The sequence below is a fragment of the Petromyzon marinus genome, chromosome 80 (assembly GCF_048934315.1).
Source record: "Petromyzon marinus isolate PM22_M1 ecotype Great Lakes invasive population chromosome 80, UKy_Petmar_22M1.pri1.0, whole genome shotgun sequence".
NCBI lineage: Eukaryota > Metazoa > Chordata > Hyperoartia > Petromyzontiformes > Petromyzontidae > Petromyzon > Petromyzon marinus.
In genome coordinates this window covers 6395642-6406898 of record NC_133746.1, presented here as the reverse complement: position 1 = coordinate 6406898, position 11257 = coordinate 6395642, and the positions used below count along the sequence as shown (strand labels likewise).

Below are 11257 nucleotides of genomic sequence, written 5' to 3'. Positions count from 1 at the left end.
GGACTCAGTCACTGCTCTCCCCCTCCTGGCTTCCCTCACCGTCTCAAAGAAAAAGCATATGTTATTATTAGAGCATGTTTGTATGTTTTGCCACAAGTATGTGTGGTTAATGCACGACTTGATGCCTTGCAACATGTGTCTATTTGGTGTTTGAACATTTTGACACCCGTCTTACTGCCAGAAATTGTAAAGCCAATTATAGTCTTCATCATAGTCCACAACTCACCACGTTTATATTGTACCGTGTATACACGTGCACGTGTTTGATGTATCGGTGTGTTTTGTATGAGCAAGTGCTTTTTACACTAAATGGACTATATAAAAAACACAATTTTCTTACAATAGTTTTGCGGTAGGTTATACACTTTATTTGAAATTAGTTCAAGGATAACGAGCACTGATTATTCCATGGAGGTAATCGTAAAATAATAACAGATGACTGCTTTAAAAAATTCTGCGATCTGCAAACTCAAAGGCACATGGGAAAACTGTAGTTTGGTTTACAGTTTTTTTTTCCTAATACTTTGCACTCTTATCGTGGTTTTGTATTGCTTGTTTTAACATTCTTACCCGCCCACTATTGGACGTCTGTGAAAAAGAGCCTTATACCTTATCGGTTTGCTCCTGTAGTATAGATTTTCCGATTATGTAATACGACACTCCCTCCTTTCATCTCATGTCACCCTACATAAACCCAATCATTAAACAGGAAGTATTGCGAATGTAAATGTGATTAACATTGTCGAGTGTTTAAATATACTTTGCGCGATAGATTTTTTTAATTAAAAAAATGTGTAGAGGAAAGGGTTTCCTGGATTTCTAAGATGGTATCAAACTGCGTATCATGCACTGTTTATAGCGGCCTCCTAGAGTGAATTTTCTGATTAACAACAATTTGATACCAGCTAAAACTCACAGAAAATGAGCTCTAGAATTCGTCCTTGCATGTCTCATGAGGAAGTGTTTTTTTTGTGAAAAAAAGGAAATTGATGCGGGTGTCAATAAAGTTTATGAAGACATGAAAGCAGATACTCCTGATTATAGACAAATACCTGTCATAAAGAAGTATAAAATGTAGACATTAAGTCACAATTTTAATGGTAAAAATTCACGTGTATAAGATCAAGGTGTTTAATTTACTTCCCTTTACTTGAACATTTTATAGAACTAAACCTACAGTTTAACTTTAATCCAGCTGTATTATATTGTGGATACATATTGATTACATGGTAAATACAAATAAAGTACATGGTGATCCTTAAACTAAACTATTTTATTTTTTTATTTTACCAGACAAGGCCCACTGAGCTATATAACATTTTTTTAGAAGCGATCTGGTTATCACAATTGATAGCTCAACGTAATGGCTTATCATTTGGACATTTATAGCAGCCAAATACTCTAAATGTGTGATGTCGATTCTAAATGTGGAAGGCAAAATCGGAGGACTCGGAGAAAAATCTACATGACCTCGGAGACAACACGCAAGCTCTAAATATACAGCAGGCGTCAGGGTCGGGATCGAACCCATGACCTCCTGTATACCAGGCAAGGTAGTTAACATCTTCCCACCTTGGCACACCATTGATGTTAAAAGAGTACCATTACACATCCAATGGGTGAAATGTATTAACTTGAACGCAAAATTTGTAGAGGATTTGGGTTCATAATTTCTCGTGATTGTGAAAAATGATCGATTACTGGCAAGTTTTATAATTATTACTGATCCTCACATCCTGTGTCCATGAGTCAGGCGTCACCACGTAGCCACAAATAAGTCTGACATGAAACCGATAATTTTAACAAAGAATAGCAACAGATTAACACGCTCTATATATTCACCCCCGTATAGACTATGTAGGTAAGTAATACATATATATTTATATCGCCCAATGTGTTAGAATCAAGACCCGATGCAGACGATCCATGGTTTTAATCGTCCACGAAAATTATGGGCACAACCCCAAATCGAATCCACACAAACCATGGCAAATGCGGTTACTTAAAGCACATTTGAAAATAAAAACTCTCCGGTAGTGTGCCATGTGGTTACCCAGAGTAGACCACAGAAGGTATGACATCTCAATGCCCAATTCACGAATACGAAGGAGGGAGGCATCATCAGAGCAGTACAACCCACTACATCTGACACAATCTGGCTAAACTACTTCAACCATTCGAAGAGGACATCTATAGATTTCCACTGAGACCATTACACTTAACATCGGTACCTTAGACAAGTACAGATACCCTATACAATCACAGATCTATAAGCTCAGCTGCAAAAAGGCAGAGCAGTTTTTGCAAGAGAAATATTTGTTCTCGAAAAAGTGCAATGTCTGCCCGCTGGTGGCATTATAACAATATCACACCTGATAAATTTGTACCTGGTACGAATGAATGAACCTTCAGTACGAGGTAAAATTTACTTTGATGTGAACCCAGCACAGGAAAGGTCTGGTTCATGTTTTGAAACTCAGTAGAGGAGCCGTTTTTTGATATCGAACAGGAGGTGGAGAGTGACTTTATTGGCTATTTCACATTGACGTATATATTGTCGGGGGCGAGGTAGGTGGGATCGGAACTGGCCACGGTCTTGGCATCATCTTCTGTCTTCGACGGTGTACCTGAGTGGTGCTCCTCTTGGGGTTTACTTGAATAAGATGAAAAGAAAAGTTTGAGCACGATGATCCAACACACATGTAACAATAACTATGTATCTCTATGTTTATAAAGCGCCACTCACAAGTATAGATACAATCACTCTAAGCGAAATAGCAAGCTGAAAATAACAATATATTAATAATAACATGCATACAAAATCTAAACAATCGGGACATTTTATTTTTATGCGAATTATTTTAACAAGCGCCCGTGATTTTTATCAAGGCAGTCACCTGTCTAACACACTTGGACTGCGCCCTCGGCTTCAGCTCCACCCCTGTCTCTACCCCCTCCCTCCCCCCATTGTCTAACACAGTTGGACTGGGCCCTCGCCCTCAACTCCACCTATATCTCTACCCCCTCTCTCTCCCCTATCTCTACCCCCTCCCTCCCCTCATTGTCTAACACACTTGGACTGTGCCCTCAGCTTCAGCTCCACCTATATCTCTACCCCCTCTCTCTCCCCTATCTCTACCCCCTCCCTCCCCTCATTGTCTAACACACTTGGACTGTGCCCTCAGCTTCAGCTCCACCTATATCTCTACCCCCTCTCTCTCTGCCCTCTCTCTCCCCCTGTCTCTGCCCCCTCCCTCCCCCCATTGTCTAACGCACTCGCTGTACTTGTACTTGTGGTGCTTTGCTCTACATTGGCGCTGGCTGCCCCACCCATGCTGTTTAGGCCGCACAGCTTTGCTCACTTTGAAAGCCCTGATAAGCAGTTGCATTTGGAGGCTTGCCCCCTCTTTTCTCTCCGCCTGATCAAGACCTCTTGGGTTGCGATCGAATTCCGATACAAATATAGTCGAACCAACGCCATATATACTACTAAAAAATATTACAATAACTTTTTAAAACTTAAAATCTCATAAATGGTCCTCAAACTCATGCTCTTTTGGGCTCTTATATCAGGACATATAAAAAGCTCAACTTATAAAATAGTTCTACAATGTATGGACGTTTTGAAGGTCTGTTAACTTAAAAAGTAACGTCATGTTTTTCATTTGTGGTTTTTTTTTGCATTCTGGAAGAGTCAAATATAAAAGTCCTGCTAATATATTAAGTTGAATTCGATTTTTATTTTTCAATCGACTAAGCCTGGATGAGAATGTGATACGAGTAACATCAAGTCACATTTTGATTGGATCTTAAAGTAATTTTTGTTTAAAATTTTAATTGTACAGTGCAAATGTTTCTAACAAAAATAAAGTGTTACCCATATAATTGTTCATTGCATGAACTAGACACTTCACTTACACCCATGGTAAGCATGATTTTCACTCGTGTAAAATTGTATTACCTACAGTAAGAGCAAATTATGTGTCAATTGTATGTAATTGTGACTTTTCCACGTACCCATTATCCAGATCTTCATAAATGCAGTCGTCACAATTCACGTATTCATTGTAGGCCTTATGACTTGCATCACAAACATCATTTTTCATGCCACTTGGTATAGCCGGGAGATCATCCCATTTTCTTGTGCTATAAAAATGAAATGACATTACAATATATTGCTGAGCAATTTTTTTTAATTCCAACATGCAGGCAATGTGCAAAAAGTACTTTTATAGGAAATGTAGCTACAACTGATGTTGCCCGCCTCAAAACGCAACCGCACGAACCACTTCGCTTATCACTCCATGCCCGTTGAGTTTTAATGTTTGTACTTTTCCGATTAGCAATATAATTACTTAATTATTAACTTCAGAAATAAATACTTGAATCGTGTTCTTCTCTGTCGAGACGTGTCTACAAATAGACAGTTCGCATCAATGGAAGCTCCTGGCCTCCAACTGTGATTTACATAATTTACTTGTTTTAGCCCATTGTAGTGTTTCCAAAATTGATGTTTAAAAATTGCCATTTCATGAGGATACCACTGGAGCCATGCACTTTTTAAAAACTAGATTGTAAACTAATTTCCTTATAACTGCGTTTTGTGTTTAGTTTCTGCTCCCCCAGCACCTCCGATGAGCACCGTTGAATACGTACGGTATGAAACAGGTTAAATATGTGTACATACATACAAAAGCGGGAGATTCTCAGTGGTGAGCACATACGATTCGTCGAAGAGACAACCAGTGCATGCAGATACTAAGACACCAACACGTGAATAATGCCACTGCTAATGCTAGAAATAGTTATAAAAGCAAACAAAATATAACTTCACCACCACTATTTGATTACTGCAGGTCACTGCGAGCTGCCTAAGTGACATCAAACCATGCTGAGCATTATTGATATATTCAGTGTACTGTATATGCGCACGAATCAAACAGAATTAGTTTTGTACTGTAAGACACTGGTTATTATAATATATGTCGATAATCTCAAATGCTATACAAGACACAGAAGCAAACTCTCATTAACGCTTGAAAAAAATGCTTCAATCCCTTTTATAAATTAATGTGTACAATATAATTGAATAAATGGAAGCGTATATGCTTTTTATTTTACAAGGTAAGGCCCACTGAGCAATGTAGCTATTTTTCAGAAGTGACCTGGCCACGAATGATAACTCAACAAAGTAACGTATCAGGGGGGGATGTATAGCAGCCAAATATTCAAGTGTAAACGCATGTTTCCAAATTGGCGGGGAAAAACCAGAGGGCCTGGAGAAAAATCCATGCCACCATGGGCAGAACATGTCAACTCCAAATATACAGGCGGCAGGGCCTGGATCGAAACCACGACCTACTGTATACCAGGCAAGGTAGTTAACATCTCGCCGCCATGGTGCTATAAAAACATGAATATGTTTTATGATCATATTTACGTAAATAAATATGAATATGTTTTAATATATGCTTTAAAAATGTCCACAGGTCCTGATATATTGTGGAAGAGAGTTCCATAGTCTGAGGGCTACAGGGGAAAACGCGTGGTCACAAGTCAACCAAAGCCTCGTCCTTGGAATGCAGAGAATATTTGCATCTCCAGATCTGAGACCTGAGGGGGACTGGTGAAGGGGAGCTAGATGAGTCGATGAGACAAACAGATATGAATAATTAATACTTACCTAGTTTTCTGTATGGAATCGGGTCTCTTGAAACAGTTCCTGTAGAAAGAGGGAGATGTTGGGAACATTTAACCAATAGGGAGACTACTAGGTGGACAGACACACAGATGAATGGACAGACAGAAGCAGTGATAGGTATACGAACCAACTGAGTTCCTGGCGTTTAATCTGAGCAGATGCCTGTATTTAAAACTGGGCTCAACCCAGTTACCAATGACTGCACAAAAACCGGACAACATGAATTTGCTTCTGCACTTTTTAGAAATTCCAGCTCTGACAATTACAAACTCAGTCATAAACTTTCCTGAAAGTGAATATATACTAGATTATATTTCTGGCAATGGAGTTTATTTAAAACACATAGATAAAGAAGGACCATTATCCAAAACGTCATCTAGTGTATTTCCTGTTAAAGCAGTGGTATTAACAAATGCGTTTAGTTTTTGTTATCTATGCTTATGAATTACTGCCAATGCAGTATCACAAAAAGTATTAAAACAATAGGTTTGAATGCCATGTGGTGAATATTGCCTATTCCGTAGCTGGGTGAGTAGGAATCTGCAGCCCCCTACTGTATGACTGTATACAGTAGGGGGCAGCCACGCTAATCAGAGGTGCAGGGGAAGGACACGAAACTAAACACAAAAATAATTTTAAGAAATTAGTTTGTTAATCGAGATCATTTAAAAGTCCCAAGCTCCAGTGGATTCCTAATACCGGATGGAAGAGCGTTCGAGACGGGCGCAGAAGTGCATACGAAAGCACGCGATGCAGTGACCGTATTTGTTCAATGAGCAGCCAAAAGCCGCTGCTGCTGCAAGGATGACCGGAGTGTGACTGACTCAGACATAACTTTAAGGAATATTGGACGTAGTTGTGTGATATCTGTTTCCCGCAGACTGACTGACTCAGACATAACTTTAAGGAATATTTGACGTAGTTGTGTGATATCTGTTTCTCGCAGACCGTTGTCTAACACGGGGTGATGCACTACTCTGCCATCGTTGTTTCGCCTCATGACGAAACAACGATAGCACTACATTTCGATTTAAAGCTTTCGTGACTGCAAGGATTCATCTTCTTTGGTTTTTTCGGTAAAGGAAACGTGAATTAAAAGGAGACATGATGGTTCAATGAGCCACTCTGTCTACAGGAAAGCTACCCATACAGATGCTTACTTGAAACCGGATTCCCACCACCATCCATCCCAGAAGAACTCCCTCATCAAGACTCTATACCATAGAGCCCAATGCATTTCCGACCAGGAACACATTACCAGTGAACTCAAGCACGTACACCAGGCTCTCAGGGCTAATGGTTACTAAGACTACACAATCCGCAAAGCCATCACTCCAGTCATGAAGAAGGATCCTTTGTGGAGCCACTCAAAACCATCACCTTACCCTACATTGCAGGGGTCACTAAAAGATCTCCAAAATCCTGAATAAACACAAGATCCAGGTCCGATTCAACACAGTACATAAAATCCGTGATTTAGTTCCATCTGTAAAAGATGCTGTTCCAGACATACAGTACCCGGGCATTTACAAACTAAAGTGCCTCTGTGGTAGTAGCTACATTGGAGAAACCAAACGACATATCTCGGACCGCATCCGCGAACATAAAGCAGACTTGAAACACGGTAGGACGAACTCCTCTGCCGTGGCAGATCACTGTTATAATTCAGTGGGCTCACATGACATTGACCTCTCCAAGACGGAGGTTCTTTGCAAACCAACCGGCTACCATGAGAGATTCGTTCATGAGGCCATTCACATATACAAGCACAGAGATAATTTCAACCGAGAAGATGGATTCTGGCTTAGTAACCATTGGAAAGATGTTTTAAACCATTTCTGTTCTTAATTAATTGTATTTTACGATGACCTTCAGACCGCAGCTCTTTCGCCAGCATTGACTCTTAATACCTCTCACACCACGGTTAATGGTATGGTTTACAACATGGAGTATAATAGCGCCTCGCAGCTGTCTCTCTCCCCCTCCTCTGTTCCGACCATGGATGAACTCGTCCGTCTGAACGGGCCCGTAGCTATCCGTGGTGCTAAAGTTGAGGGTAAGAATCCACCCATTTTTTCGCCATATAGCATTGTGATATATAACGACTTATTGTTCGTAGCTTAGCTGATTGGAGAATATAGTTTATTGATAACATTAAGGTAATTTATATTTTAGTTTTTTATTGGTTCACTATATAGTACTGTGAATAGCTCAGATGTGTAGGCCTTGACTTTAACATAGTCATTTCTGTGACCAGTCACTAGCTAATCACTCAGTTATTTCAATGCTAAATTCGCCTAGTTATTTCAATGCTAAATTCTCCTGTTTGATTTGTACTAAGTGCCTCGGTGAATGTGTATGCTCTGACTTTAACGTAGCTATTTCTGTGACCAGTTACAAGCTAATGACTCAGCTATTTCAATGCTAAATTCTATGCTAATTCCTTTGTCAAGGGGTGCTCTGCGGATGTGTATACTTTAACTTAGCTATTTCAATGCTAAATTCTATGCTAATTCCTTTATCAAGGGGTGCCTCTGCGGATGTGTATGCTTTAACTTTTAACATAGCTATTTCTGTGACCAGTCACAAGCTAATCACTCAGCCATTTCAATGCTAAATTTTATGCTAATTGCTTTGTCAAGGCGCTTTGTTTCTTCTCACACAGCTTAAAGGTCGTGATCTGAACGTGGCTCTTTCACTCCAGCGCTGTCCTACCAGACAGTCTCGTCCCTTCACCTGATGAAGGCCGCTTGTGTTGTGGCCGAAACGTCGTGAGAATATTATTGTGTTATTTTATTTTATCAATTTATTATTTTATTCTCATTCTACGTGACTTTACCGAAAGAACCAAAGAAAACGATAGCACTATCAAAATAGCACTGTGGGGAAAGACACATCAAAACCAAAACTTAATGAATCACTTCATTTAGGAAAGCAGAGTTGGCGTTTTACAATGAGGCTGCGTGAGTTAAGATACACTGATCAGGGTCTTGAAGGATTGGCAAATAACCCCACAACCCGTGCGTTGTGGATAGATCTTCATCCATAAGTCAATTCACGACGGGTTGTTCATATACACCTGTGACCAAAGTTGACATCGCAGTGAATGTGAAGTTGGCAGCTGTGCTGTGCTGTGTGTGTGCGCTCAGAACGTACAGTCGCTCCCGGCGTACGTAGAGTAAGACCCCTCCAGCAATGATCACCAACGCTCCCAGCACACCTCCCACCACAGGGCCAATGATGCTTCCCGAGCCTGATAGGGAATGGAAAGGGGAGACGGGCGGCATCAGCGGGCTGTGTCGATACCGAATAGACTCGAGATATTGAAAAAAAAATGTGGGTTAGATTGCGTAAATATTAATGTCGTTTAACCCGACACAGCCAATTAGTAAGCTTTGTCACGTCAACAAAACGTGCCAATCAGTTACTAGTTCAGCAGTAAGCAGTTGTGTGTTGAAGAAAAAATCCACAACATTTACAATTCGAGTACAACGTTTTGCGATGGCCAGATTCGTCGAACCTTACTAATTGGCTGTGTCGGGTGGTGGCGGATTTAACGACATTCATATTTACGCGATCTAACTAGGAAAAAAATCCCTTTATGAACACTATTGGTCGCGAAAGTACTATTATTATTCCTGATCCTCCAGCGTGCGGTGCCACCACCTCGGGTAACCCAGTCGTCGGCATAAACCCGAACCCTGCTCCTGACTCAACCACCTACTCAACCTGGTCCTGATTCACCCACCTACTCTACCTGGTCCTGACTCACCCACTTACTCTACCTGCCCCTGACTAACCCACCTACTTTACCTGGCCCTGACTCACCCACTTACTCTACCTGGTCCTGACTCACCCACCTACTCTACCTGGTCCGGACTCACCCACCTACTCTACCTGGTCCGGACTCACCGACCTACTCTACCTGGTCCTGACTCACCCACCTACTCTCTTCTCTCGCCCCAGCCCCTTCACTTGAACAAATTTACCCCTGCTCATTAAGCAGTCATCCTTTCTAATTAATTTCTGCTTCATCCTCTACCTCTGTCAGCACCCACTTGTATATGGCCTCACATAACCATTTTCGTGGCCCACACAGTAAGTGGCGCTCTGCTCTCTCAGACACTGACCCTGCTGCTTACCCCTCATTGTCTGGCATCCATGCCCACTCCTCAATTGTCTCAGTTTTTTTATGCTTCGGAACACTGGCAACAGCCTTTCTGGAACTGGGACCGTGTTGGCCCAAGCAATAAATAACAGAGTTTCGATGAAATATTTTCATATAACAATGCACATTGTAAATGGTCAATATTTTACACGCACTTTTTGTTGTGCGTACTGATGAGTGCAGTGCTCAATGAACCTGATTATCAGAGTTGAATTCCCGATTACAGTTCATGTCAGGGGTGACTGATGTCTGAACCGGTCCTGTCCTCTACCCCCGTTCACCAACGTGCATTAACCAGTGTGGTGAAACGTGGCCACGCATCTCCCACGTGTGGTGAAATGTGGTCAAGACAGCGTTGGCAAGCCTTTAGCCACGAGCATATTAAATTTAATCCAATGGCATTTTATTTGCTGGAGACTGTACAATTGTGACTGGTTTGTAGTGAAGATGTAAGATGGTCTAAACTGAGTTTTCCTAGCACCATTGACTTCACGTCTAGATTTCATACAAAGCACTTACCACAAATTAACAGTGATATCTTACTGATCTCATCATGAAGCATAAACCATCACGCAAACTCCGGTCATTCTCACTGTAGCAGCGGCCTTTGGCTAGCCATCGAACAATGATGACCAGCGCATCATGCGGCACTTTCAGATGCGCTTGTATGGCCGTCTGTAACGATTTTTCTTCTGATATTAGAAAGTCACTGAACCTATGCACTTTAAAATCATCAATATTCAAAACTAATTTCTTTGGAACAAATGTTTCTGTTTAGTTTGTTGTCCTTTCCCCGCACCTCCAATTAGCACAATTGGCTATGTAGGGTGGAAAATAAGTTCAACATACATACACATGTGACGAGATGATTGGATATGCTCTTATGCTAAATGGAAGTAATTGGGAATACTTACTCCCGATGCCACCCACTGTCATGAGTGGTAGAGAGAAGCGTGTGTCCGTGTAGATGGCGCGGACAGAGCGTGCGTTTGGGAGGTACGTGTAGACGCGGAAACTGATCCTGAATGGTGACAATAGGCAAGGTGGAAGAACAACAAGAGAATGGGGGCAGGAGTTTAGGCAACTGATGAGTGTGGAAATATGCATCCATCGGCTTTGTATGCGAGAGGTGATATAAGGGTTCATACCTCCCGAATATTCCTGTTATATCTCTTTTCATTGCAACTTTACAACATGGCACTTGTGCCACGCTAGGTGCATTTTTTAGCATTAGAGCAGCGTGGCAGACAGAGGAAAACTGCACGGGTTTCACCTCCAGTTTACCAACGTGTTCTACATAGGCCTATGAAGGCCTCTCCTCTTGCAACCACGTAATGTTACCCTCCTTACGGGGACACCGTGTAAACATTTCAGCAGGTGACTGCAAG

General features: G+C 41.4%; 1 protein-coding gene across 1 annotated transcript in view; it reads right to left on the bottom strand.

Moving 5' to 3' along the window:
- Positions 1 to 345: 345 nt before the first annotated feature.
- LOC116958622 (receptor-type tyrosine-protein phosphatase beta-like) overlaps positions 346 to 11257 on the bottom strand; it is a 51332-nt gene continuing 40420 nt past the window's right edge. The window contains exons 18-22 of the mRNA XM_076057206.1: positions 10784 to 10890; positions 8858 to 8954; positions 5684 to 5722; positions 4018 to 4146; positions 346 to 2653 (exon numbers count right to left, since the gene is read on the bottom strand). Coding sequence (XP_075913321.1) covers positions 2533 to 2653; positions 4018 to 4146; positions 5684 to 5722; positions 8858 to 8954; positions 10784 to 10890 — 493 coding nt within the window. The 3' untranslated portion in view covers positions 346 to 2532. The remainder of the gene's footprint in view (positions 2654 to 4017; positions 4147 to 5683; positions 5723 to 8857; positions 8955 to 10783; positions 10891 to 11257) is intronic.